At 46.0% G+C, this 27,924-nt stretch overlaps 1 protein-coding gene across 8 annotated transcripts in view; it reads right to left on the reverse strand.

Annotated features, from left to right (window-relative positions):
• Nucleotides 1–1,398: 1,398 nt before the first annotated feature.
• ATG13 (autophagy related 13) overlaps nt 1,399–27,924 on the reverse strand; it is a 59,729-nt gene continuing 33,203 nt past the window's right edge. For 2 of the 8 annotated variants that reach the window (XM_047775848.1, XM_047775847.1), the window contains 14 exons: nt 25,052–25,098; nt 23,112–23,252; nt 18,023–18,063; nt 16,882–16,978; nt 16,466–16,564; nt 14,946–15,039; nt 11,523–11,621; nt 10,662–10,772; nt 10,118–10,254; nt 7,220–7,334; nt 6,601–6,678; nt 6,319–6,435; nt 5,436–5,564; nt 1,399–3,659 (listed from right to left, as the gene is read on the reverse strand). In XM_047775848.1, the coding sequence (XP_047631804.1) occupies nt 3,582–3,659; nt 5,436–5,564; nt 6,319–6,435; nt 6,601–6,678; nt 7,220–7,334; nt 10,118–10,254; nt 10,662–10,772; nt 11,523–11,621; nt 14,946–15,039; nt 16,466–16,564; nt 16,882–16,978; nt 18,023–18,063; nt 23,112–23,252; nt 25,052–25,098 (1,383 nt within the window). In that variant the 3' untranslated portion in view covers nt 1,399–3,581. The remainder of the gene's footprint in view (nt 3,660–5,435; nt 5,565–6,318; nt 6,436–6,600; nt 6,679–7,219; nt 7,335–10,117; nt 10,255–10,661; nt 10,773–11,522; nt 11,622–14,945; nt 15,040–16,465; nt 16,565–16,881; nt 16,979–18,022; nt 18,064–23,111; nt 23,253–25,051; nt 25,099–27,924) is intronic. The other 6 variants (XM_047775854.1, XM_047775853.1, XM_047775852.1 and 3 more) reach the window with 4 other exon arrangements.

Here is a 27,924-nt window from a genome sequence, read left to right on the forward strand (position 1 = left end):
TGGGGACTGTTTAGAACAGAGGGGCAGTGACCCCGGGAAATGAGATGGGGCTCTCGGGAGAGCTGTTTACTCGGGCTGGATTCCTGGCAGGGCCTCTGCAGAGTGACTCAAAAGCCAGTTTACCCTCGCCTTGGCAACAGTGAGTCTCTGGGGGCAGAGTGTAGGGACACAGCTTAAAGGGGCAGAACACGTCAGACACGAGGCAACTAAACACTGTGCTTTTGTGAAGGTGAGGACTCTGAGGACAATCTTTCAACCATTTCCGACCCCGGGGGTGGGTGCACAGTCAGGTATAACGGTCGATGTCAATATGCAGTTCACTAACGAGCCAGGACTCCCAGGACCCATAAAGGCAGCAGTGGGCAGGCCCATTCTTTTCAGCCCCAGGTTTGGGCTGAATTTAGAATTTTCTTTTTTTGGCCACACCTGTGGCATGCAGAAGTTCCTGGGCCAGGGATGGAAACCATGCCACAGCAGTGACCTGATCCACTGCCAAGACACTGTCAGATCCCTAAGCTGCTGAGCCACAGAAGAACTCCTGAATTAAGAATTTTCTAACTGGCCCTCTTCTGCCCTGGGGCCTGGCTTCAGCCTGAGGGGCGTGGGAGGCAACCAAGACAGCACTTGCCCAGGCCTGTCAGCCTCTGGTCTCTAGAACCACCTCTGTCTCTGTCTCCAGTTCCACCTTCCACTCTCTCCCCCCCGCCCCCCATCTCCCTCCAAACCAGGAAGAAGGAGCTGGCTTTGCCAGCGCTGACACCTGTTGAGGAAGCCCCCAGGGGGCTCTTCTACTTCTCCTGGCTCCTCAGACACCAGCCCGGTGCCCTGGCTCGAGCTGTCTGTCAGATCAGGGCAGCTAAGCAAACTGCACAGGCCCTGAACTTCCCCCGTTCCTTCACCCAGTCTCTTCCCTTCTGTTGGGTTTGCTCAGTCACAACCCCTCACACCAGATCAGCAAACATCCCCGGCAGCCTGGGGAGTGCCCCACAGACCTGCCAGTTGTCCTTCCCTCTGAGCCAAAGGCTGCTGCCGCTGAGGGTGAAAGGTGAGCCGTGCTGTGGGAGGAGAGAGAGCTGAAGGTAACGGCCTACCTACTGTTCTGAGGATTTTACTACGGGCCTCTTCACACATTCACGTCTACTTCAGATGCATCACGTCACTGAGTACTCACACACAACCCCTGAAATGAGAACACTACAGCCAAGGCAAAGGAGGCTCTAGGCGGTTTCCTGACCAGCCCAAGGTCCCAAGACTCCAAACAGCCTGCCTGGCTCTGAAGCCTCGCTGTGCTTCACGGGGCCCGCTCTTCCTTCCACAGAGCCTGCTGGCAACCCGGGCCTGCACAGAAGTGGGAGAAAGTGGGCTAGGTTTTTAGACAACTTGCAGGACAGGAGGCTGTAAAGTACAGAAAAAGTTTATTGGAAATCTCCTGAATACATTTTAAAGTATACCTCAATATTTCCAAATAAAGTCGGCTGGAGGATGGGGAGGGGCTCTCCCCACCTGAAGACACGACTGGTCCCAGCCCTGTCCCGGGGGTGCTGCGCGAGTCAGTCTAGGGCTCATACCTTTCACTGTACAGGGCTGAGGGGCAAGGGCCGGCCTTGACAGTTGCTCTGCTCCTCCCAGGCTCAGCTCAAAGTCAGGGCTCAGTCTCCCTGGCCTCTCACTGATGAGATCCTGAAGAAAGGCTACTGCCTGCAGAGGCCCACAATTAGAGACACAGAGGGAAACGAAGAGGCCTTGGAAGGAGGGCAGTAGCTGAGATACTGGGGTGGGGGTGGGGAGCAATCAGGAACTTACCAGGGCCTTCACCCTTCTCAGTTCTAGGGCCTTGGGGGTGAACCTGGACTGGTTTATCAGGCCATGAACATGTTCTGGCCCAAAGATAGGAAGGCCAGCTGGATGCCGATACTGAGAATATTTCTTCGTGGCAGGAAAATGTGTGCACAGGGGCAGGGCTTGGCCCAACTGAGACAGCGTCAGAGCTGACCCCAGCCCTGAGATCAGCCTTTTTGGCTGTCACATGCACTTACTAATAAACAAATGAGGGCCACCTGCTCCGCTGCAGAACAGCTGCTGCCAATGAACACCCCAGGTGGGCCAGGAGGAGTGGGGTGGGCCTAGTTCTCCTCGGCCGGAGCTACAGTTAGGGAGTGAGGAACAGATGGTCAGTGGGCGAGGCCAGGCCCTCGACTTCCTCAAGTAATAATACCTGGAGAGTTAACTCAACCGTATGCCCAGCTTTGGTTTCTAACAAGGAGCCAATCCAACTAGCAAACCTCAGGGCAGCATCCAGACCCTGGTGATAAAGACAGGTGGGGGCCAGGCTCAGGCAGAAGGAAGAAAAGGCCTGTAACTCAGCCTCGAGAAACAGGAACAAGGAAGGGGTGCCTGTCTGGCCTTCCCTGGGACACTGTGCCTCTTGGGCTCTACATGTGGCACAACTCTGGGGAGTCATCACGTTTTGCACCCAAGACTTCCTGGGCTGCCAGAACAGAGCCAGTCTCTCTGGAGAAGCTGGGAGATTCAAGGTTCTCCCAGGAGCATGTACATGTCCAAGGCAGAGCCTGTTTTCAGTTCAAATGCAGCAATTCTGGGAGGTTCTGTTGCCCTCAGATAGCCCCGGTCTTGGATCCCACCTTATATGTACATGGGAAGGCAGGTCCTCAGAGCAGCAGCCCGGAGTCTGAGGAACCTCCACAGGAGGAGGGGCTGCGCCCCCCCCCCGCCCCCCGAAGAGGCCCTCTACCTTCCTCAAGTGAAAACATCTAACCTCAAACATATTTTCTCTATAAAATAGCTGATTTCTCTGAAAGTAATAAATATTCACCGTGTTCTATAGCCAAGGAGCAGCAACAGGGGAAGGGAGGAGAGGAAAGAAGGAGCTTTGCCATGACGCCAATGACGGAATCCTAGAGACTTAGGATTTTGCTTCCACGCGGCTGAGCAGGCAGCCGCCAGGGCTGCTGAGATGGGCTGGCACAGCCTTGAAGGGTGGGAATGGCTGACTTCAGAGTTCTCATCACCTTGGGCAGGAGGCCTGCCATATTATGAAAAACACAGGCAAGGGGCGGGGGGCGGGGGGTGGGTAGGAAAATACCAGAATTAAAGGAGAAAAAGACCCTGAAGGAGAGCTTCCTTCCTCCTCCCAGCACTCTCTCCATCCTACTCCTGCCTCCACACCAGCCTCTGGGCTACCAGCTGGAATGTCAGACGGTTGATGGTGATGGCGGGCAGCCAAGGGGCCAGCTGCAGGGCAAACCCAGGGCAGGGGGCCGGAGGGAGGAGCAGGATGACAGCCTTGGTGAGCAGTTGCTGAGGGCGATGTAAGCAGAGGGCCCTGTGGAGGGAGGCCAGAGGGAGAGTCCTCTCAAATGTTACCAATGGCCTTCACTGCTGCCACGGGAGTCTCCAGGAGGTGCAAGAGCAGGGACTTCCGGGTCCCCACGGGGGAAACCAGCCTTCCTTCCACCTGGCTTGGAGCAGGACAGGGGATGGGAGCAGCTGATGAGTGGGAGGCTCTCTGTCTCCTGGGACCACAAAAAGGGGATGCTGCTGGTACTCGAGGACACCAACTTTTACTGCAGGGTTTCTACAAAGGCATCGAATTCTCGGACATTCTTCTCGTGCACGGCCAGCTTCTCTGGTAGTGAGTCCTACACCAGGAGGGGAGAGAAGAGCTGCTTATTCCAGGAGGGCACTGAAGCCAGCCAGGGCTGAAGGGAGCGTGGCAGAGTCCAGCTCAGCAGTGCTGGGCTGGAGAGCAGAGAGCCCACAGCTGAGCAGGCACTGGGCCAGTGGGGGTGCCCGGCAGGGGTTAGCAGGGGCTGGGGAGGTGGACAGCACAGCCTAGGGAATCCAAGCAGGCCACACACATAATGAGATGGAAAGGGACCGCGCCAACAATGGGATGACACAGAGAAATTCACCGTGAACTAGCTTTGACACCAGAATAAAACAGGATCAGAGCCCTACAAATTCAGAAAGTGTACAAATGATTTCTTCACAGCCTGTGCTGGGCGGGCATCAGAATCCCCTCGGGCCACAAGAACTTGGTGATCCCAGCTGTATTCCCAAGAGGCTCTGACCCAGCAAGCTGACGGTGAGGCCTAGGAATCTGCATCTTTACACCAGCTGAGGGAGGGGTGGTTAGAGGGGGGTTGAGAGAGAACAATAAAAACAAGAAAACAAAACCATGACCAGTTAAGCTTCACTGCCCTCTGGTGTCAATCATTAATTAAAATCTGGCCCTAATCAGGTGGTCTGTCCCAACTGATGAATTTGCATCTGAAGAGCTGAACCATCACAGAAGACTTGCTGACAAGCACAAGGGACTTGGCAGGCAGGCGGAGAGTCTCCCACTCAGACACGTCTGGGAGGCCGAGGCAAGTGGCCAGTACTGGCTGCAGTATCACAAGGAGAGCCTGTGGACTCCAGCTCTTTCCAAGCAAATTTCAAATTCAAGGCCAGGGAGTCCGTGGTTAAAAGCCCACAGTCAGAAGCTAGACTCTCTGGGATCAAAGCTTTGTTTTGCTGGCTCAGTGTAACCAACCAGCAAGTTCTTTGTTTCCAGTGTCAGTTTTCTCATCTGTAAACTAGGATAATATGAAAACCTACCTCTTAGGGTTGATGGAGATTCTTGTAAAGCAGTTAGGAAAATGCTAGGTACCTAGAAAGCCTTAATAAATGTTAATAGTAATTATAATGACATCATTACTGTATTATTACTGAGTATGCTTTTCTGTTTAAAGAAAATCAAGGGCAGCTAATCCTAGATTCCTATTCCTAGAGCCATTCCTCTGAGTTTGATATGGGAAGTGATATTCCAATCTTGGGCAGAGGGACTCAACATCTCAGGGCATGAGACACCTAGAGTTTGCAGCTGTGCAGGGTGCTTCTCTGCCTTTTGGGGACAGGAAATAGGAAACACCCTACATGGAGACGTGGTAATTACAGTCGTATCAGGATATCTAGCTGAACATGAGAACCAGGGAATGAGCTCTCTAAGTAAAGGGCAAGAACACCACTACTGGAGACCTTGTTTCTTCCGCCCTGTACCACTGGCATCTGCCTGGCAAGCTTACTGGCTGAAGGCAAAAGCTGTTGGGAGGCAGCCTGGCATAGCGGCATCAGCAACTAGAGGACACCAAGCACCAAACAACAGAGTATGTGAGAAAGGCTGTGCCCAAGAGTCCACAGAAAACAAGGAAGTGAGTGTGAGCAAACTTGAGATGATGATCACCAGGCACCGTGCAAATCTCAAGTATGATTACAGGAAGGCAGTGGTCTAAAAGTCTGTCCTGTCACAGGGAAGACGGGACGCATGGGAGGTGGCGGGCGGGGGAGAAATTTCTAGGCCTGTGGAGCAGGAATGACCATCAGAGGAGGAAGGGAGGCCAGAGGATGTGGTGTGGGGGAAAGGATTTCCATACCAAGTCCTCAGCCATGGACTGTGCCCCAATATCTATGGAGAGGCTGCTCAGCTGAGGGGGGTTCTGAAATTCACGATAGAAGGTCCCCAAGTCCATTGGAAGAATGTCATCTTTAGAAAAAGCCGGTTTCTAGAAAAATAAGACAACTCAAGTTTAGCTTGCCTTGGACCAGAGAGGAAAACCAGAGGGGGTAAGCTGTCATAACTGTCTTTCCTCCCAGTAATTAGCAAAGAAAAGGCTCCTCCAGGCTTATCTTAGAGGACTCTTCACACCTTTCTCTTTGGCAGCTGAATTAATCCTGGCGATGACACCCCCGCTTCCTTCACCTTCCTTTCCTTTGAAAAGGGCTATCCATTCATGAATTGGACCTATGTGGATACCCCTGGAAAATCCCATTTTGAGTTGGATTTCTTTTCTTTTTTTGCTTTTTAGGGCTGCACCCACAGCACATGGAAGTTCCCAGGCTAGGAGTGGGATGGGAGCTGCAGCTGCCTGTCCTATGCCACAGCCATAGCAATGCAGGATCTGAGACCTATACCACAGCTCACGGCAATGCCGGACCCTTAACCTACTGAGCGGGGCCGGGGTGAAACCCTCCTCCTCATGGATACTAGCTGGGTTCATTACCGCTGGGCCATGATGGGAACTCCCATTTTGAGCTGAATTTTAACCAAAGACATGGCATAGCACAGAATGCCTTTCTGTTCATGGGCCTCCAAATGTCTCCCCAAGCATGGTGTGAGGGCAGATTCCCCACATAAAATGAACAACCGCACTCACTGCCCCATTCCTTCTGTCTATACCGGCCCATCCTGTTCAACTGCAAACTCCAGATTTATTTCTGCCGAAGCAGCTAAGGTTAAGGAAGGTGACAGCAACTTACGAAGTCGATCATAACAAAGTCATCCTGGGTATTGCCACTGCTGCCCCCGCTGGAGCCATCAGAGTGCAGGCTGCCCTGGAGAGGAGATGTAGTCTCTGGGGAATCTGGAGGATTCACCTGTTTTCAGAATAAGGCAGAGGTAGTGGCTGCTTCTGTGCCCTAGCCACGAACCCATAAGCCAAGGGGCATGGCTAATGGTCTGTGGAGGAACAGTGACTCGCCCAGGAGGGACGAGGACTATGGCACCATCTCACTGCAAACTGGAGGCAATGGTGGACTCACCATGGGATCAGCGTCCTCTAGCTCCAAATTCTTGGGAGCAAACATGGCAAAGGGTATGTCCAAACTGGTCAGGGTCACCTGAAGAGACACGGGAGAAAGTATGTTTGCATGCTTCCTTAGAGGCCGCCAAGAGCCTGGAGGTCCACACACCTAGGCTGACCACACCACCCTGCAGGGTCCTGTCTCATTGGAGCCCCCTCCAACCCCCCACACCCGCCTCCCACCATATGCTCACAGCATCAACAGGGGTGAGGGCTCCCCAGGGCTCTGGGACTTCAGCTTTGTAAACTCGGCCCACAGGACTTCAGTAACAATTGCTCTTCACTGGCAGAGGTGAAGAGGAACTTCCTATTTCCAGTTAGGCTCAGGCAACGGCACTTTAGTGCAATGTGTCTGTACTAGGTGGCGTCGTCTCTCTGTTCTACTGATCACAGAGCAACAGGTCTTAACTTTTTCCAGAGGGAGTCACGGGTTATTAACCCTCTTCACAAAAAATCCACACGCATATACACACACATACACAATTCTGCATGTGATTTCAGTGGTTGCACAGATCCCAGGTAAGGCCTCACTCTAAGGGCTCAGACATTCTCACAGGTTGCAGGGGCAGAAAAATCACCTGGTTGATGGGTTTGTTGACAAAAGCCCCCACTTTTCGGACAAAGATGGTCTCCAGAACATCATGGGGGGAGGCCCGCCCCTCACTGCTGTTTGAGACAGTTTCAGTGTCCTCGCTGGAGAAGAAAGGTTTAACAATGGTACTCATTCTCAAATTACAGCAGAGCCTATTTGGTTCCCCTTAAATCCACAGCCTAGGGCATGAGTTGTCCCCCACCAAGCCCTACATGTTGGAAATGACAATATCGGGTCTAGTTGCTGCCACTGTCACCCTCCCTTTTGAGTTGAGAGCAGAGGACTGCGTTTTCTAGAACAATTAAAATTTATGCGTATGTGAATGAAATATGGTGTTACAACTGTGTAAAGCTTACATAAAATTTAATCTGTAATACCAATATATAGGCATCAGTCACGATGCATAGAGCAATCACACATTACAAGCAAGCAGCTCTCATAAACACCTGTGATTTTAATGTTAATCTATTACATATACAGATTAAAGATTTTTTTTTTCCTTTTGGTCATGCTTGCAGCATGTCAATTTCCTGGGTCAGGGATCGAACCCGTGCCACAGCAGCAACCCAAGCCACTGCAGTGACAACACCAGATCCTTAACCCAATGCACCACAAGGGAGTTCCAAGCAGATTCAAAATTTTAGATTTTCTGAGTTCCCTTTGTGGCTCAGTGGTTAATGAACCTGAGTTGGATCCATGGGGATACGGGTTCGAACCCTGGCCTCGCTCAGTGGGTTAAGGATCTGGTGTTGCAATGAGCTGTGGTGTTGGGCACAGATGCGGCTCGGATCCTGCATTGCTGGGCTGTGGTATAGGCCTGCAGCTGTAGTTCGATTTGACCCCTAGCCTGGGAACTTCCATATGCCACGGGTGAGGCCCTAAAAAGCCAAAAAAAAAAAAAAAAAAAGATTTTAGATTTTCCCTGTCCTCTTTCTTTGTTTTGTTATCTAAAGATACCATAAGACTGCAGAGCTGCAGTATGATGTTAAATTTAGGCCTGCTTTACAAAGGATGTGCCATTATTCAGGTCAAGAATCCTAAATCTGACTCTTTGGACAGCCAGGGCTTTCTCCACCATAACAAGTGCCTGGGCTGAGGTCCTCTGTGCTGTGTACCATGTATTCTCCCCTCTTACTCCCCCTACCCTGCCAATCTTGGCAGCCCTGCAGCATATGGAGTTCCCAGGCTAGGAATCAGATTCCTGCCGCAGTTAAGGCCCAAGCCGCACGTGCGGCAAGGCCTGGATCCTTAACCCACTGTGCCAGGCTGAGGATCAAACCTACGTCCCAGTGCTTCCAAGACACCACCATTTTAATGTGGGAACTCCTCCTCCCCTATCCTCACCCCCAGTCATCCCTCTGTTCAATGAGATCTTTCAATGACACATTCAATTTAGCTGTTCCCACTCCCTCCCTCTAGACTGATACAGAGTCCTAGATGATGGGGGGCTCCAAGCAGCAGAACTGGGGGCCTATACTGTGGCTGACAGACTAGTGTCACAGCCTGCAAGCAAAGTGGGGCTCAAGTTGGGGACAACTATGCAGGCCAAGTGGCCTCTGGACTCCAGGCAGCAGGGAGAACCAGCATTTAAGAACTCCCTACACAGGGTCTTAAGCTACTCCTGGTCATGCCCCAGGAATCAAGACTCAGAAAACGAGAGTGTCTAATGACCAAGAGGATCCTCCTTTGATTACTGAGCCAGGAATGAAAGTAATTACTTTTCCTGATGGATCGCACAAAAAGACCTTCGGAAACAATTCCCCCCCCTCCCCACCAACTCCACTGTGGGAATGGAAAAAACCCCAGGAATTTCTATCGCCCAAAAAGGTTCATTTAGGATGTGGTGGGGCAATCAACGTCATCATCTCCAGGGCCCTCCAGTTAAGGGAGGGCAGGGCAGGGCAGGTCAAGTCGGCCCCAGCTTCCCACAGGAGAAGGGCTTTGCAGTCCAGGAGCAGGCTCAGGCTCGGCCATTTTGTGAGCTAAGTGCTCCCTCAGGCATGTTACTTACCCTTCTGAGATCCTCCCATCTTTTAACTGTAGTGATTTTTGCAGGGTGGGATTATGAGAAGTTTCATTTTTTATCTAATCAGTGACTTCAAAATTTGAATTTTATAGTCTGCATCACTTATGCAATCAGAAAAGAAAAAGACTGGAGTTCCTTTCGTGGCTCAGCGAAAATGAATCTGACTAGCACCCATGAGGACGCAGGTTTGATCCCTGGCCTCGCTCAGTGGGTTAAGGATCCAGTGCTGCCATGAACTGTGGTGTAGGTCGCAGATGGGGCTCAGATGTGGCGTTGCTGTGGCTGTGGCGTAGGCTAGCAGCTGTAGCTCTGATTCGACCTCTAGCCTGGGAACCTCCATGTGCTGCAGGTGCAGCCCTAAAAAGACCAAAAAAAAAAAAAAAGACAAAGATTTAAGAAATATTTTTAGTGAGGAAAAATGGTTGTTTCTAAAGAATCTCCGTGAGGTACTAATATAGTAGAAAAAGGAAATCCATCCTAACTACCAAACACTGTAATCCCTAACATTAGGGTTACCATTAACAACACGCTGTTCTCAGGAAACTCCGAGGACATGGAGGGAATTAATCTTGGGAGGAACAGGAAAACATCTGAAAAACACCTTTACTGGATGCAGGTGAGAAGCGTCAGCTCCTGCTGCTTGCTGTCAGTAGCAGGGTCCAGGGCCAGCTTCCTCACACAACAGCTGCCATGTAAGATTCTTCTCAGGAACTTTAAGGAGTCCACATTCTCCCCACAAATGCCAAGCCTGAGGCAATGCGGAAAGCCACCCTTTACTGATACCAAACAAGCACATGGGTCGGGAAGGACAGGCCCCTGGCTGGTCTGAACAGCGGCAGAGCCAAGAGGCACACTCACCTGCTGGAAGGTGTGGCAGCACAGTGGGCCCCATCAGAAGGGGTGTAGGTTGCCAATCTCTCCTGGTCAGCCTGGGCACCATGGGCAGGCTGGTTGGGAGCAAGGGGTACCCCACCTTCCTTTCCAGGAACCATTAGCTTTGGGGAAAAATGGAAAAATACAGTGAATCATAGCAGTGTTAGGCAGAAGGGCAAACTCATGGCCTAGCAGGACGGCTATCTGCTTTCCAGCTTTTCCGTCATGAGTGCTGCCACCAAGTGGGCAAGAAACCTTGGAAATCTTTATCCTCTCTGGGGCTCAGTTAATGGAAGACATGCATGGTGGGGACCACAGAGGGAGAGAGAGGGAGAAAACACTTGGAAGCTCTTCTTTCCTTCTGAAGTCTAAGAGGCCCCCTCTCTGAGTCATCGTAGCCCTCCAAAGTTCCAGAAGAGCTCTGCTTCAGAACGCTTAGCACATTGGTGACTCCAGAGGCCCCTCAAGGGTATCAGGGCAGAGGAGGCAGCACAGGAACCCCCAGTGTCCTCCCCATCTTTAAAGATACCTGGTGAGGGTGTGTGGCATTTAAGCCAGCAGCAAACACTACTGGATAAGCCAGGTCAGCTGATCCAACGCCCAGGGCAGCAGGCTGATAGGAAAGGCGAGAGCTTGAGAGCTAAGCAAGAGAAAAACAAAGAGGGGCAGAGGAAAGGAGGAGGAAAAAAATAGGCAACTCTAGAGTATGACTAATGATCCAGGTCAGTAGAGAGGTAGGGAGTGGACCCCAGCCCACATCCTCTTGGGGCAGGGGAGGCCTGATGTAAGGGTTAAAGACTGACCAGGCCGAGCAATTGTAAATAAGAAAGGAGACTTGTTTGCCCTGGGATTGGGATTCCTATCTGTGCCTTTCAGGGTCCTCAAATGAATTCCTTGCTCCCTCTTTTCCCAGGGGTTTAGCTAAGTGCTTCAGTTTCCAGCCCAGCAGATCTGTGGAGCACAAGCCTGGGCAGAACTTGAAGCCGAAGTCATCAGTTTTTCCCAGGTCATTCTATTTTCTCCTTTGACCTTGAGGTCCTTTTGAAACAGGAGGTGTCTTCTCTAATCATACCCTCCGTCACCACTGGGTGGGGGAGGGCTCCTATTTATATTGAAAAAGAAAGATAACCACTCTTGGAGGGTTTATTTGGGGGGAAAAAAAGATATAAACAACTCTTTCACATCAATGGTAGGAGGAGGGGAAAATGACATATCCTATTTTGGACTGCTGTGCTATGGCTGTATCCTGTTAAAAATCAATTACCACGCCTCAAAATAACCCACAGAACACTTGGGGATACGTAAATAGCTATGCCCTGTACTTTATTTACAGTTCTTAAATAAAGAGATACCATTGGATTATATCCCCTTCTTCCCAGTATGGACTCACTTGATGGGAAAAAGCCAGTCCTGCCATGGGGACCCTCAAGGTGTCCGTCACCACAGGAGTAGGGGTCTGAAAATGTGCCTTTGTGACAGTAAACACACACTGTGCACAGACACACACAGAGACAAGAAAAACAAGAGAAGAAAAAAGAAAAGGGACTTGAGAAAGAAGTGAAGAAACTCCGGCAAGGGCAGTAGCAATAGAGGCTGAAAAGTCCAGTGGAGTCAGGAGGGAAGCAGGGAGAAAGCTGCATGACTGCCTTCCTAGAAGGCCAGCTTGGGAGCTTGTGAAGAGGGAGGGTTTACCCCGAGTGCACCCCTGTGTGCCTGTCTCCCTGCTGAGAAGGTGGCAAATGAGGCCGAGCTGAGCTGCAGTGACTTGGCGAAACCAAATCAAGCACTAGTCTGTTTATAGTCAAAAGAGGGTGGGAGGAAGTTAGAGAACAGCCTCCAACAGGAAGGTCCTGAGCACAGACTGCTGGGAAGGAATGTGGGCAGGAATGAGGTCGCTGAGGTTAAGACGTTAGGCTGAAAGCCTTTTTCTAGGGCTCAGGTTTAAACAGCTGACATCTGTTGGCTGGAACTTTAAAATGCTCAGGTACCCAGCAGCAACTTCCCCACATCATCTCAGGGAAGATGGCTGGGTGTTCGCAGGTGTGGCACAGGGGTGTGTGAGCACACTCTTGCAGTTCCTGAGGGTGTAGGAGAACTGGATGGAGGAGAAGCTGGGGCATTTTCAAAACTCACGATTTCAAAGCTAACCACAGACATGATGATTGTTTTGGGTCCTGCAGTTCCATCTTTAAGTCTCACCAATTAGCTAAGCCTAGAATTGGAGGTAGGACACCTTAAGTCACAGTAGCAGGTTCGGGGTCACAACTCTTTCTTGACTCAATTCTGTGCCCAAATGACACAATGATCCGTATTTTGTTGGCAAAACAAATAGTCCATTAGCATGTGTTTACCAGATTCTAGCAAAAGCTCAAATAGACATTCTTAAACAATTTATTATGCAATTTCCTAGGTTAAACCAAGGAAGAAACTATTTCAACATTTATAGGAATGGGGAGATGAGCAAGGTTCAAAATAAGTATTTCTGTACCAAACTGAACCAGCCTTGATTAGAGGTGTTCGAGGAGCAGTGACAGGGCTCATCCACGGGCTACTCAGAATTGATGAGATCTTGAAGTGATCTACTTTTAAATTGTAACAAGACACAACAGGAAATGGATGCCATGAAAAATATAGGCTCTCCTTACACAGGTTAATAAACTTTTCTGCAAACATCAGGTACAGAAACTACTTAACGTGTTTATCTTGGGATTGGATCAAATTTCTGCTATATCAGAGAAGATGACAAATTGATTTGGTAAGGCCCAGCCTCACCATCCTTCATATCTTCCAAGTTTATCTATTGTTTATGAATTTATCACTTGTAAAACAAAATAAAACTATTTAATGAACATTAAATGACATATACACTTTTTTTTTTTGGTCTTTTTGCCTTTTCTTGGGACACTCCCAGGGCATATGGAGGTTCCCAGGCTAGGGGTTGAATCGGAGCTGTGGCCACCGGCCCACACCAGAGCCACAGGAACGTGGGATCCAAGCCGAGTCTACGACCTACACCACAGCTCACGGCAATGCCAGATCCTTAACCCACTGAGCAAGGCCAGGGACCGAACCCGCAACCTCATCGTTCCTAGTCGGATTCGTTAACCACTGCGCCACCATGGGAACTCCGACATATACACATTTTGATTATCTACCCACAAATGTGCACGAGTAAGAAAGTGGGCTTCCCCCTTTTTGGCCAGGATTGCTCTATGTCAGCAAGCCTACCAGAAGCTACCCCTCTCAGAGCAGTGGTGACACCTATGCCTGCAACGTTATGGGGGGGTGGGGAATGACAATTCCCACACACCCATACCCAACAGTTTAGGCAACTTTACAACAAAACCTCTTTAACTCTAAATTGGAACAACAGAAATAACAGTGATCTTGTTAGGTCTTTCACACACAGGTTAGCTTAACTTCTTCTTTTAAAACAAATTAGAACAATAATTTTAATCCGGTATCTAACAACCCAAGATGGAATAAATTTAAATTTTCTCTTGATTAAAAAAACGGAGAAAATAAAAATGTATGGGTAACTAGTTTGTTGGGGTTCCCTAAATAAGATGTTGAAAAGGGATGATCTGGGGTTAGTTTAAAGGAAAAGCAGGAGTTCCCGTCGTGGCTCAATGGAAACAAACCTGACTAGTAACCATGAGAATGCAGGTTTGATCCCCGGCCTCGATCAGTAAGTTAAGCGCTTGGCATTGCTGTGAGCTGCAGTGTAGGTCACAGGTGTGGCTTGGATCTGGCGTTGCTGTGGCTGTGGCATAGGCCGGTGGCTACAGCTTCGATTCGACCCCTAGCCTGGGCACCTCCACATGCGGCAGATGTGGCCCTAAAAATAAATAAATAAATAAAAATAAAGGAAAAGTAGAAATGACGTAAGTCTAGAACTATATAATTCATGAAAGCGAAGAGGAGGGAAATAATAGAGATGATGGGCAGGCAATGGGTAGAAGATGAACGACTCGGGATGGACAGGAAGACGTGTGCCCTGAAATTCAGTCAGCTGGCAGAAATGACATCTCATCTGAAGCAGTCTCGGTACCTCATATGTCATATGATGCTTCTCAGGAAGTTATCATGCTGTTTGGAGCCTGTGTTTTACTGAAACTGGATTTGACACTGAAGATGGACTCAGTGGAAAAGTTAATGGTTAAACATGTTCAGAGAGCAGAGTTCCCTGGTGGCCTAGTGGTTAAGGATCCGGTGTTGTCACTGCTGTGCTTTGCATCACAGCTGTGGCATGGGTTTGATCCCTTGCCCAGGAACTTCTGCAGGCTGTGGGTGCAGCCCCCCCAAAAAAAAAATGTGTTCAGAGAGAGAATGCAGATAGGCAGATATCTGTGTAACTATTAAGAAAAACTGCATAGCTGGTGTCTTACTGGCACTTTATGCTAAATAATCATTGGCTCCTTTTCTGCTCTTTCCATTATTAGGAACCATATTTACCACTTTAAAGAAGCAGCAGCTACCAAATTAACATGTGTGGGTTAGAGTACCTCTCTGGTACCAGAACACATTTCTCCTTTTCCAGAGATGTTCTGTGACTGATTTTTCAAGGGCATTTTAAGATACCCCCAGGAAGGTAAAAGTTACATGTAAATCTTTCAGGTTAAGCATGGTTACAGACTAGAAACATTATAATATTAACTACTGGATATGAAGATGCTCCCTCACCTCTCAAAATAACCCCCTTGAAATAGTCACCATCCCCACCAAAAGAGAATGAATCTAAACTTTGACACCATTCCATAAGGCCCATATATATACCAAACAACTACCACTACCCCACAACCGTTTCCCTTACCTGGGAAGGAGGGGAAGTGGAAAAGGAGGTGGTACACACTTCTTGAGAATCTTCCACAGAAGGATATGTTACTCCCGTGTCCTCACCAGTGGTTCTATAGTGAAGGGAAACGAAATCATGAACTGAATGATGGCTCAATTTCAGAAAGGGTACAAAGAGAGGTTAGATAACGATGCAAGTTGCGAGAATGATTTCAGCAGAGTTCCTAATGGGAAGAGAGGCATGTGGAGGAGTTCCCTTGTGGTGCAGCGGGTTAAGAATCCAGCATTGTCACTGCAGTGGCGGGGGTTGCTGCTGTGGTACAGGTTCGATCCCTGGCCTGGGGAATTTCTACATGCCACAAAAGCAGCCAAAAAAAGAGAGAGAGACATGTGGAGTTCTTGACAATTCCAAACATTTCCAGAAAGCAGCATCCAGAGGCTGACAAAAGCTTTTTTTCTTCAATCCAACCATCTTACCTGACATATCATTTGAATGTATTTTCTCAAGCCTGACCAGGGCGGGGGCCAAAGAATTATCAGCAATAAGAGATATGGTGAAACAAAAGTCTAGGATCCAAAGACAAAACCTATCCAACTTCATGAGTCTTTCACAGAAAGTTAGGCTCTCTCTGATACACATCTACTCCAATTTCTGGAGGTCTGCTTTCTGGGATGTGGGCCTGGAGATATCTGATTCTGAATTGTGCAAATGGTCACCCTAAAACCATTTAATTTGCAAAAAAACATTCTACAAATTACTGCCACTCTTGCAGTCTCTAAGTAAAATCAAAACAAAATAGTCAAATCAGGAGTTCCTGTTGTGGGGCAGTGGAAACAAATCTGACTAGGAACCACAAGGTTGCAGGTTCGATCCCCTCCTTGCTCAGTGGGTTAAGGATCCCATGTTGCCATGAGCTGTGGTGTAGGTTGCAGACATGGCTTGGATCTCGAGTTGCTGTGGCTCTGGTGTAGGCCGGTGGCTACAGCTCTGATTAGACCCCTAGCCTGGGAACCTCCATATGCCGAGGGAGCGGCTCAAGAAAAAGGCAAAAACAAACAAACAAACAAACAAAAAAAAAAAACAGTCAAATCAGGAGCTCCTGTTGTGGCTCAGCAGTAACGAACCCAACTAGTATCCATGAGGATGTGGGTTCAATCCCTGGCTTCACTCAGTGGGTTAAGGATCCACTGTTGCTGTGAGCTGTGGTGAAGGTCACAGACGTGGCTCAGATCTGGTGTTGCTGGGGCTGTGGTGTAGGACGGCAGCTGCAGCTCTGAGTTGACCCCTAGCCTGGGTGTGGTTCTTGGAAAAAAAAAAGTCAAATCACTACTGTCAAAATCCAAAATATCCAAGACTTTTCTTGGTGGACCTCACAGAATGAAAGCTAGCCATTCTACTTCTCTCTGCCTGGTGTCTCCATTAGTGTCTCCCGCCTATGGGTGAGTGTTGATAAAGATGCTCTATGTACCTCTGCGAGATGGATGCTTCTTCTTAGCTGCAGTCTGGGAGTTTGGAAAAGCATTTTTCACATTCCTCACCTGTAATTGCAGGGATGCATGGGCGAGGAGCTGGGATAGGGACGGTCCACAAAGTGATCAATGATAATCCCCATGATAGGTGGGGTCCTCTCAAAGTGCCTGTAATGCAGTGAGCAGACTGCAGTAAGTATTTGTTAGAATGCCTGGCCAGCCCCCTTGAAGTCCTGAGAGCCCCTTGCCTTTTATCTATTGGGAGGAACCACAAAGTCTTAACTACTACCTTCCTAAATATAAACCAGCAACTCTACACTGGCTCTGGAACACGCAGACTTTCTATTCTAGAAACTGGGCTCTCTCTCTTGATTTAATTATTTGCAATGGCAAAGCTGAACCATAGGCTTAGCCGTGGGGTTTGGAAGGAAAAAACATTAATATCTTTGGCAGAGTTCTGTTGGATTCCAAGGCTCTTCCCTCACCTGGTGGACATGAATGCCAAGTTAATTCGATAAGCACAGGAAAGAGTGATGGTGCCTACAGGGGTGCCCACTGTCCCAACACGAACTGTCTGGAAACCTAGGAGAAGAGATAAATAATTAGCCTTTTTGTCAGAGAATACTGACATTGGCCCCAGTCTGTCTATTCAGCCTATTGAACAGTCTCTGGCTTTACCCACTTAGCACCTTGAGTGCAGCAGACGCAATTTCATACCTATTTGTATGGATATACATATTTTTTCTTTCAAGTTATTCTATACTGACCTAATACTGGCAAAGGAAACAGCATTCTATTTCCAGATAAAACTACCTTCAAGGAGGCAAAATGGTTGGTAATCCTAAAGCTTGAGCAAGTCCTAACCAACCCTGTCCACATGGCCAATAAGACAGTAAAGGGGCACGAGGAGTTTCTACAGGAACACTTCAAGTTACGAAGTAACTGCACTCCCACCCAAGCTGCCACCCCAGAACTAAGTACAGAGAAGAGCCAGGGCGTTACAACAAAGCTTTCCTGGTCTTCTTGGTTTCATTTCCAGTTTTTCAAAGTTGTTGATGCTCATCACAAACACTTAACATGCTCATTGCAGAATATTAGGAAAATAGACAATTGGATAAAGAATAAGAAAGAATACGGAGGAGTTCCCGTTGTGGCGCAGTGGTTAACGAATCCAACTAGGAACCACGAGGTTGCGGGTTCGGTCCCCGCCCTTGCTCAGTGGGTTAACGATCTGGCGTTGCCGTGAACTGTGGTGTAGGTTGCAGACTTGGCTCGGATCCCGCGTTGCTGTGGCTCTGGCGTAGGATGGTGGCTACAGCTCCAATTAGACCCCTAGCCTGGGAGCCTCCATATGCCGTGGGAGCAGCCCAAGAAATAGCAAAAAGACCAAAAAAAAAAAAAAAAAAAGAAAAAAAAAGAAAAAAGAAAGAAAGAATACTGAGTTACTGGGACTTTATTCAGTCACTCCCTGGTGGCTCTTTGGACCACCCACCTGTCTTTTCCCTACTTGTATCACACAAATTAAACTCACAGGCTACATATTCTTACAGGCAGCATCCAAACACATCTCTGAAAACAGCAGAGCACTTAACAACACTACAAATGTTTTTCAACCTTGACACATACCTTCTCCTAAGCCGTTCAGCTGAACTTCCCCGAAATATATTCTGTAGGGAAGAAATTTTTTTAAAATGTTACTTGATTCTTCATTCTTTGGCCTGTATACCAAAACACCCAGAAACAAAACAAACAAAACCAACCCTTCTTTTCCTGTCTGCATGAACATCTCTCCTAATGGAGCAATACTACTACTTAATTAAGCTGTATATGAGGGTGTTTATGGAGGGGAGTGGTTAAGAAATTAGGAAAATAAAAATTAAGCAGAAACTGCTATTTAAGTTTCTCATTCCTGTTCCTGTAGTGTGTTTGTATACCTATGGGGAAAGAGAGAACACATAAGAGTTCCTGTGTGGTGCAGTGGGTTAAGGATCTGGTGTTGTCACTGCAGTGGCTGGGGCTGCTGCTGTGGTATGGGTTTGACATGTCACAGGAGCAGCCAAAAAAAAAAAAGGAGAGAGAGAGAATATAAATAAAATTGGCAGAAGATAACATGAGAAAAAGAATGTATATATATGTATGACCATGTCACTTTGCTGTACAGCAGAAATTGATAGAATATGTAAATCAACTATAATTTAATAAAAACAATTTTTTTTAATTGGCAAGTAAATCTGGGACTACTAATAGAGGGTAACAAGATTTTTTTTTTTTTAAAAGTGAGGTATAATTGACACACATTATATTAGTTTCTGGTATAATATTCAGTATTTGTATACATTACAAAATAATCTCTACATTAAGTCTAGTTAACGTCCATCATCATTCACAGTTAGAGAACCTTTTTAAATACTCCTTAAAATGTGTTTTTATGTTTTTCAAGTAATATCGTTAATTCAGTAAAGACTAAGCTCCAACAATCTACAAAACCCTATGGTTACGGCTCAGGGGATAGATGTTAGGAATGAGATAAGGATAAATTTAGGGATAATATTCAGGATAAATTTGAATCCAAGGTCTCACAGATTATAGTCTGGAGTGGGAGAAAAGAAATGTACATAAGTACCTGAAGTACATGCAGAGAAGTGACAGACACCATAAAGAAGGTGTCAGCAGGAGTTCCCATCGTGGCGCAGTGGTTAACGAATCCAACTAGGAACCATGAGGTGGGGGTTCGATCCCTGCCCTTGCTCAGTGGGTTAAGGATCCGGCGTTGCCGTGAGCTGTGGTGTAAGTTGCAGACCCAGCTCGGATCCCTCATTGCTGTGGCTCTGGCGTAGGCTGGCAGCTACAGCTCCGATTGGACCCCTAGCCTGGGAACCTCCAGATGCCGAGGGAGCGGCCCAAGAAATGGCAAAAAGACAAAAAAAAAAAAAAAGAAGGTGTCAGCAAAATTCTTTTGGAGGAGTTAGGGGAATCAGGTAGAGGAGTTCCCAGTGTGGTTCAGTGGTAACGAACCCAACTAGTATCCATAAGGATGCGGATTTGATCCCTGGCCTTGCTCAGTGGGTTAAGGATCCAGTGTTGCTGTGAGCTGTGGTGTAGGTCGCCGATGTGGTTCAGATCTAGCATTGCTGGGGCTGTGGCTGTGGAACTACTCAGCTTTGCTCTCATACTGCAAGAGTAGCCACTGACAATAGGTAAACAAATGGGGGTGGCTGTTTTGTAAAATAACTATTTATAAAAACAAGCTGACCATAATTTGCTGACTCCTGCCATAAAGTAATACAGGAATGATATTAATAAAGTGTTGCCCAAACAGATTTTGCTAGGTACCCTCTGATAAAAAGCTGACACTTAATCAGCTCACTGCTCATTTGAATATTGGTACCGTGCTTAAAATAACCTAATTATGCTACACTTTTCCTTGGTTATCCTCTTTTTTTTTCTTTTTAGGGCTGCACCCACAGTATATGGAGTTTTCCAGGCTATGGGTTAAATTGGAGCTACAGCTGCTGGCCTACACCACAGCTCACAGCAAGGCCGGACCCTTAACCCACTGAATGAGGCCAAGGATCGAACCCGCAACCTCATGGTTCCTAGGCGGATTCGTGTCCTCTGCACCATGACGGGAACTCCCTCAGCCATCCTTATTTTTTCGCTTTTTAGGGCCACACCTGCAGCATATGGAAGTTCCCAGGCTAGGGGTCAAATCGGAGCTGCAGCCAGCAATCTACACCACTGCTCATAGCAAGGCTAGATCAATCCTTAACCCACAGAGTGAGGCCAGGGATTGAATCTGCATCCTCCATGGATACTAGTCAGCTTTGTTTCTGTTCACCACAATGGGGACTCCCTGCCATCCTCTTTATGCCATGCAGGTGAAAGCAAGTTTTCTTCACAGATAGTAGGCAATAAAACTTTAATTCAGTCTTGGTGAATGAAAATTTTCAGAATGAGTTCTTACAACAATGTAGTTCTACAGTAAAATTATCAAGTCTATAGAATAAGGGGAAAAAAAGACAGTACAACAGGGAAAAAAAAAGACAAGATTATTGCCTTTTTTTTTTTCTTTCTTTCTTTTTTGGCCATACTCATGGCATATGGAAGTTCCCAGGTCAGGGATGGGATCCGAGCTGCAGCTGCGACATATGCCACAGCTGCAACAACAGGAGATTCTTAACCTACTGTGTCAGGCTGGGAATGAAAATGGCACCACCACAGAGACAAGCAGGATCTTTAACACACTGTGCCACAGTGGGAACTCCAAGGCTACTGTTTACTGATATAAGGCTACACACTGTTGTTAACCTGTTAACAATAGTATAAAAAGAAAAAAAAAAAAAAGCCAAATCTGCCTCTGAGATCATCCACTTCTCTATGGTTTAAACTATAGTTATTTGCATCCAAAAGCACTCATAAATGATAAGCAATCAGTGAGCAATAAATACTGTATTACTCCAGGGATACAAGATAAATCAAGACTTTAAAAGATGGGACTATGGGGAGTTCCCATCATGGCTCAGCTGTTAAAGAATCTGACTAGTATCCATGAGGACACAGGTTTGATCCCTGGCTTTGCTCAGTGGGTAAAGAATCCAGCATTGCCGTGAGTTGTGATGTAGGTTGCAGATGAGGCTCAGATCCCGCATTGCTGTGGCTGTGGTATAGGCCAGTGGCTACAGCCCTGATTAGACCTCTAGCCTGGGAACCTCCATATGCTGCGAGTACGGCCCTAAAAAGCAAAAACAAACAAACGAACAAAAAACAAAAAAAAAAAACATGGGACTATGGGACTAGGAGTCCTAGTCAATTAAACTGATAAGTAGTCAATGGCTACTTATAGAAGAACCAAAGTGAAGGAGACTTAGCATAGGTAAATGAGATGTAAGAGTTAGAAAGTAATCTTTCTGATATATCTGAATAAAAGTCGAGTAATTTTCAAGTGGAATACTCATCCTGAACATGGGTAGTGTTGCTAGATTATTTCAACAGAACTAATTAAGTCTCTAAACCCTGGTCCTTCTATCTCGCTAAACTAATTCTTCTCAAAATCAGCTCTGCACCTGTAAGTCAAAAGCTAAAACCCATGGCTCATCACTAACATGCAACAGAAGTTTGGATGACTTTCCATGCTCTGCTCTCACTTTCCTTTAAATCGTCTATACCACACTCTGGCCCATTTGACATTCCAAGTACAGCTCATTACCCACCCCCCACCCCTCGACTTCTATGCCTTGACATCTGTTGTCCACCCCACCTGGAATGATCGTTCTCCCTCATTTCTGCCAAATGAAATCCTCTCTGCTTGAATGCCACTTTCTCCATGAAGCCTGTCTTGATCCTTCCATCCAGAACAAACTTTTCCTTCCCCGGTTTTCACAGTACTTTTTTCCTGACATCACAGTGCAAATCCTACTTTTTACTGTAATGTACAATGTTTACGCATGTACCAAAACATTTATTTCCCCCATTAGATTAGAGAGACTAGTAGGGCTAGGCCTCTGTCCTTCCTTGGGACTACCACAATGCTTGCACTAAAAAAGGTCTCAATTAATATGGGTTGATGTGAAATACCACATGGAAAATACCCAAAGAACTGTCAACTAGTTCTTTATATCCACAGGCAATTCATTAAAAACAAACTGAGTTAGGAGTTCCCGTCGTGGCTCAGTGGTTAATGAATCCGACTAGGAACCATGAGGTTGCAGGTTCAATCCCCGGCCTTGCTCAGTGAGTTAAGGATCCGGCGTTGCCGTGAGCTGTGGTGTAGGTCGCAGATGCAGCTCGGATCCCGCATTGCTGTGGCTCTGGCTAGGCTGGCAGCTACAGCTCTGATTTGACCCCTAGCCTGGCAACCTCCATATGCCGTGGGTGCGGCCCTAAAAAGACAAAACAAAATGAAACAAAAAAAACCCAATAATTCTTCCATATGTTTCATATCCAATCTAATTTAGATTTCCTTATTTGTCCAAAAATAAAGTCTTTTTACAGTTGATGCATTCAAAGGTCTAAACCAATCATGTTTATCCCCTTCATGCATTTGGTTGTTAGGGCTCATGCTTTTATTATTCTGAACACCCACCCCTTTCATTTCTTTTTTTTTTGGTTTTTTTTTTTGTCATTTCTTGGGCCGCTCCCGTGGCATATGGAGGTTCCCAGGCTAGGGGTCTAATCAGAGCTGTAGCCGCCGGCCTACGCCAGAGCCACAGCAACTCGGGATCCGAGCCGCGTCTGTAACCTACACCACAGCTCACGGCAACGCCGGATCATTAACCCACTGAGCAAGGCCAAGGACCGAACCCGCAACCTCGTGGTTCCTAGTCGGATTCATTAACCACTGCGCCACGACGGGAACTCCACAAAAAGCTTTAATTTAACTCTGGAGTGAATATGGAAGGCTGTGGAATCTTCCCAGGGTAGCCTGTTTTTCAAAGTCTTGAGCTCCTTTTTCCAGCAATGAGATAGATATCAGTAGGACCTCAAAATCCATTCCACAGGAAACATGGCTGTGTACCAACAAAAGGATAAAGAGCTTGGTTGCTTTGGAAAACTGAGGTTCATAAGGGAGAATGGGTAGACAATCATAGTACAACTATAGAATCAACTAGCCAAACGTCTGTCCAAAAATTAATCATGGAATACTGGAATGCTGGTCAGACAATGTGCTAAGTGATGAGGCCAATAGATGAGCGAATCATGAAAGTGAGCTGATTACCTGTACAATATGACATATTCATGCCCTTGTTTTCTGGAGAGTCTGTAAGCTGGTGTCACCCTGGTTATAGCAAGGAGAGACTTCAGAAGCAATGACAGTCTGTTGTACACTGCATAGGAAACCTTGATCTCCTTATCACACCTGAGGAGCAAAGACACTATCAGCATTCTCTACTAATGCAAAACAAAGAACAGAAATGCAACAAATAGAGATATTAGTTATGCTCCATCTAGCGACTGAGATTAATTTGTTAGCATTAGATATACATATATTAATAATAATAATATATAACAATCACTTTGCTGTACACTAGAAATTAACACAACATTGTAAGTCAACTATACTTCAATTAAAAAAACTAAAAAAAATCTGTCAGTATTTTCATAAATTCTGATAGAATATAATCTGATTTGCAGTCTAAATAGGCTTTCACAGAATATTACTGTCAAAAGAGATAGTTGCAAATTAAGTGCTGGAACTGCATAAAACTAAATTTATTATTAAAACACGTTGTGAACTAAAGTTGTAATTAGAGTCCTTTGTCAGTTTATCAACAGATTGTTGAAGTTAGCCAAAGTTTCACATTCTCTTGCACCAGGCAAAGGCAGATGGGCACCAAAAGGTACCTGATATATTTTTTCTAGCTTTAAAATAGTGATCTTTCTAAGAAATAAAGCAACATACTTAAAAACAGCAATTCACTATTGCAATTGTATCACTGAAGGTGCAAACATAATTTCAAAGTACTATCTTACAAGTATTCTTCCTCTATACATCTAACAGGAGAAAAGAGTTTGGTACTAAAATGTTGGACTATAACCTGGTGATTGCTTTCTATTTAAGAAAGAAAAATAGGGAGTTTCCGCCATGGTGCAGGGGAAACAAATCCGACCAGGAACCATAAGGTTGCAGGTTCAATCCCTGGCCTCGCTCAGTGGGTTAAGGATCTGGTGTTGCCCGTGAGCTGTGGTGTAGGTTGCAGACGTGGCTCAGATCTGGCATCACTGTAGCTGTGGTGTAGGCAGGCAGCTGCAGCTCTTATTCGACACCTAGCCTTGGAACCTCCAGGTGCTACAGGTGCGGCCCTTAAAAAAAAAAAAAAAAAAAAAAAAAGAAAGAGAGAGAGAGAGAGAAAGAAAGAAAGAAAAAAATAATGCCCATACCACTCATATTTATAACTAAGATTTTTCTTGTCTTTTTTTTGGTCTTTTTGTCTTTTTTAGGGCCTCACCCACGGCATATGGAGGTTCCCAGTTAGGGGTCCAATTGGAGCCACAGCCGCCAGCCTACACCACAGCCATAGCAACACCAGATCCTTAATCCACTGAGCAGGGCCTGGGATCGAACCTGCATCCTCATGGATGCTAACTGGGTTTGTTAACTGCTGAGCCACGACGGGAACTCCCAGATTTTTCTTTTGATGTGTTCCTGTTTCCTCAATTTTCCTATATAGTCTTCTTGAAAACTAAAGCTTCAGTCAGGAAGTAAGCTAATCTGCCCTGAAAGAAGAAACTGGAGGGGGAAAATAACATGCATTTCCAACCCATGACCAACACAGAATGTCTACAGGAGTGGTGAGGGGAAATCTTGTTGGATGCCTGCCACACAGAAAACAGACAAAACAGAGTAGTCATGTTACAAGAGCTCAAGGGATTTAACCAGAGAACTATCTGTACTCTGGGAAAACAGCAAAGCCTTTTCAGTTTTCTCTCTGCCTCTTTCCCTGTGGTTTGAATCTCTCTGGACTGACACTCCCTCTGAAGGTCATCTCTGTCCTGGGCTGGAAGCCAAGCATGAAGCAAACTGTAGCAAAGACCTACTGGCTTTGTTAAGTAGTCAGAACACCCTCTATGACTGATAACAAAGCCCTGCTTTTCACATCACATCGTGCATTTTATCCTCAGCTTCCACAACCAGGGACCCTGAGACAGAGCACTTACTTCTCGTTCATTTCCAGACACCAGATTTCTAACTCCATGGAATCTCCCTGCAAATGGGACAATCGAAAGATATTTCAGTTTTGTTCTGTTTTTAATTATCTTCTTTCTTATTATAAAGCACTATACAATCATAAAAATGCTGAAAAGCATGGACAAGCAAAAGAAATCAATTTATAAGCCAATCAGTGATTTTTCTAAATAAAAGTGAGATCATACTGTATATAACACCTTTATCACTTACTTTTTTATCAATAAATACAACATGGAATTTTCTGTATAATTAAAAACTCTACCAACATCAAATGCAATCACTTACATGTGGAATCTAAAAAAAGGACACAATGAACTTCTTTGCAGAACAGATACTGACTCGCAGACTTTGAAAAACTTATGGTTTCCAAATGAGACAGGTTGGGGGGTGGGGATGCACTGAGGGTTTGGGATGGAAAGTGCTATAAAATTTGGTTGTGATGATTGTTGTACAACTATAAATGTAATAAAATTCATCAAGTAATTAAAATAAACTTGCTATTATCAAACCAGAATCTTAAAGCCATTATTTTTAATGGTTGCATAATATTCCATCACATAACAGTCATTTATCCAACCAGTTCTCCCATACTTGGACATACAGGTTGTTTCTAAACTTTCACTACTACAAATCACACTGTGATAAACAGCCTTGAGATTAAAATTTTGTATGCACTTTGAATTAGTTTCTTAAGGTAAATTTCCAAAATTAGAATTGTTAGATCAAAGAATATTCATGCTTCTAAGACTTTACGCTTAAATTACTCTTCAGAAAGATCAACTCTTCAAATGATGGAGAGAGTCTTTTCCTCCTATTCTTTTTTTTTTGTCTTTTTGTCTTTTTGTCTCTTCTAGGGCTGCACCCACGGCATATGGAGGTTCCCAGGCTAGGGGTCCAATTGGAGATGTAGCTGCCGGCCTACACCAAAGCCACAGCAATTAGGGATCCGAGCCATGTCTGTGACCTATACCACAGCTCACGGCAACGCCAGATCCTTAACCCACTGAGCAAGGCCAGGGATTGAACACGAGACCTCATGGTTCCTAGTCGGATTCGTTAACCACTGAGCCGCAACAGGAACTCCTTTTCCTCCTATTCTACAGGGGATAATTTTAAGTAACATTCACAGTTAAGGAATACTTTAACAAACTCCTTGCTTAAAAGTCTTTTTAGCTATTTTATGTATTTAGCCAAACTGTTCAGTCTCTCTTATGTGTTACTCTGAACAGACTTAGTTTAGTGGGTGGGAAAGAAAAAGAAGAGACTAAAGCCAGAATCCCTCAATCTTGTAAAACTCCTGTGTGTCACTTAGTGAGAAGAATAGTCACATATTTTTGAGCACAAGGAACCTTTTTACGAATCCGTTGTAAGAGTGCCCTTCTTTTAGGTTTGAGAATAAACCTGGGTTAGTTTGTGGAGTAGAGAATTTTTACTTGTTCTAGCTCAAATTTAAATATGTATCTATCCTTAACATATATCCTCTTCATCACAATATCATTTCTAAATGACATGATGAATTTTGAATCCCTACCCACCCACCTCCCAATCAAAGAATGACTGGTCAGTAGGAATGACCCAAGACAAGTTGGTGTAGTTTCTCTAGGACAATCACAACAGTTTAGAGTCAGATTTCACAGATGCCCAGAGAGGAAAAAGTTCTTCCAGGGATTGCTCTGGACTCCCTGTGGATCGCTAGGGAAAATAATTCATTGTATAAATTGGCACTTCAATAAAGAAGAACAGAAAGTTTTGTTTTATTTGGTGCTACGGTTTCCATGGAATAAGTACTGACATCATCAGTCAACAAAATTGAGAGCCTTCTATGTGCCATCCTAAGCACTGTGCCAGGCACAAAGATGATTATTTATATCTTGCCTCATTTCAAAAAGAACTGAAGAAATACACAGATAAATGTGACATAGCTGCTGACCTCAAGAATAAAAATGTGGGTGTTCCCACTGTGGCTCAGCAGGTTAAGAACCTGACATTGTCTCTGTGAGGATTCGGGTTAAAGCCCCGGCCTCGATCAGTGGATTAAGGATCCAGCATTGCCACAAGCTGCAGCAACAGGTTGCAGGTGCAGCTCACATCCAGTGTTGCCATGGCCGTGGCGTAGACCACAGCCACAGCTCTGATTCAAACCCTAGCCCAGGAACTTCCATATGCTGTAGGTGTGGCTGTAAAAAGAGAGGAAAAAAAAGAATAAAAGTGTAAAGTATGAATAGGAACATGTAGTGATTGCCAACCATATGTTATGTTAGGCACTTTAGGAGTTCCTGTCGTGGCTCAGTGGTAATGAATCTAACTAGTATCCCAGAGGACGAAGGTTCGGTCCCTGGCCTCGCTCAGTGAGTTAAGGATGCAGCGTTGCCGTGAGCTGCCGCATAGGTTGCATATGCAGCTCAGATTAGGTGTGGCTGTGGCTGTGGTCGACAACTGAAACTCCAATTCGACCCCTAGCCTGGGAACTTCCATATGCTGCTGGTGTGGTCCTAAAAAACAGACAAACAAAAAAAGCATTTTATAAATAAAAATTAAATGAGAAAATATCATAGCCCTCTAAGACTGTGAGGTGTCCTGTTCCTTTGGTGGTATTGGTGGAGGTGAGGTTAAGTAATTTGGTGAAAGCTACTTAGTTAGGATCTGAATTTGGGTCTCTGCAGCTCCAGACTTCATTTGCCTTTTATTATACCCTGCAGCCTCACAACCCTAGAGCGGAAATAAACAGTAAATATACAAAAACAATGTCTGCCTCATCCTAACATGGAATAAAGTGAGGAAAAACACATTTAAAAAATCTCATTACAGCAGTTTTACTCTAAGAAGCAAAACTTTCTAAGTT

This window comes from Phacochoerus africanus, chromosome 4, assembly GCF_016906955.1.
Source record: "Phacochoerus africanus isolate WHEZ1 chromosome 4, ROS_Pafr_v1, whole genome shotgun sequence".
NCBI classification, from domain to species: domain Eukaryota; kingdom Metazoa; phylum Chordata; class Mammalia; order Artiodactyla; family Suidae; genus Phacochoerus; species Phacochoerus africanus.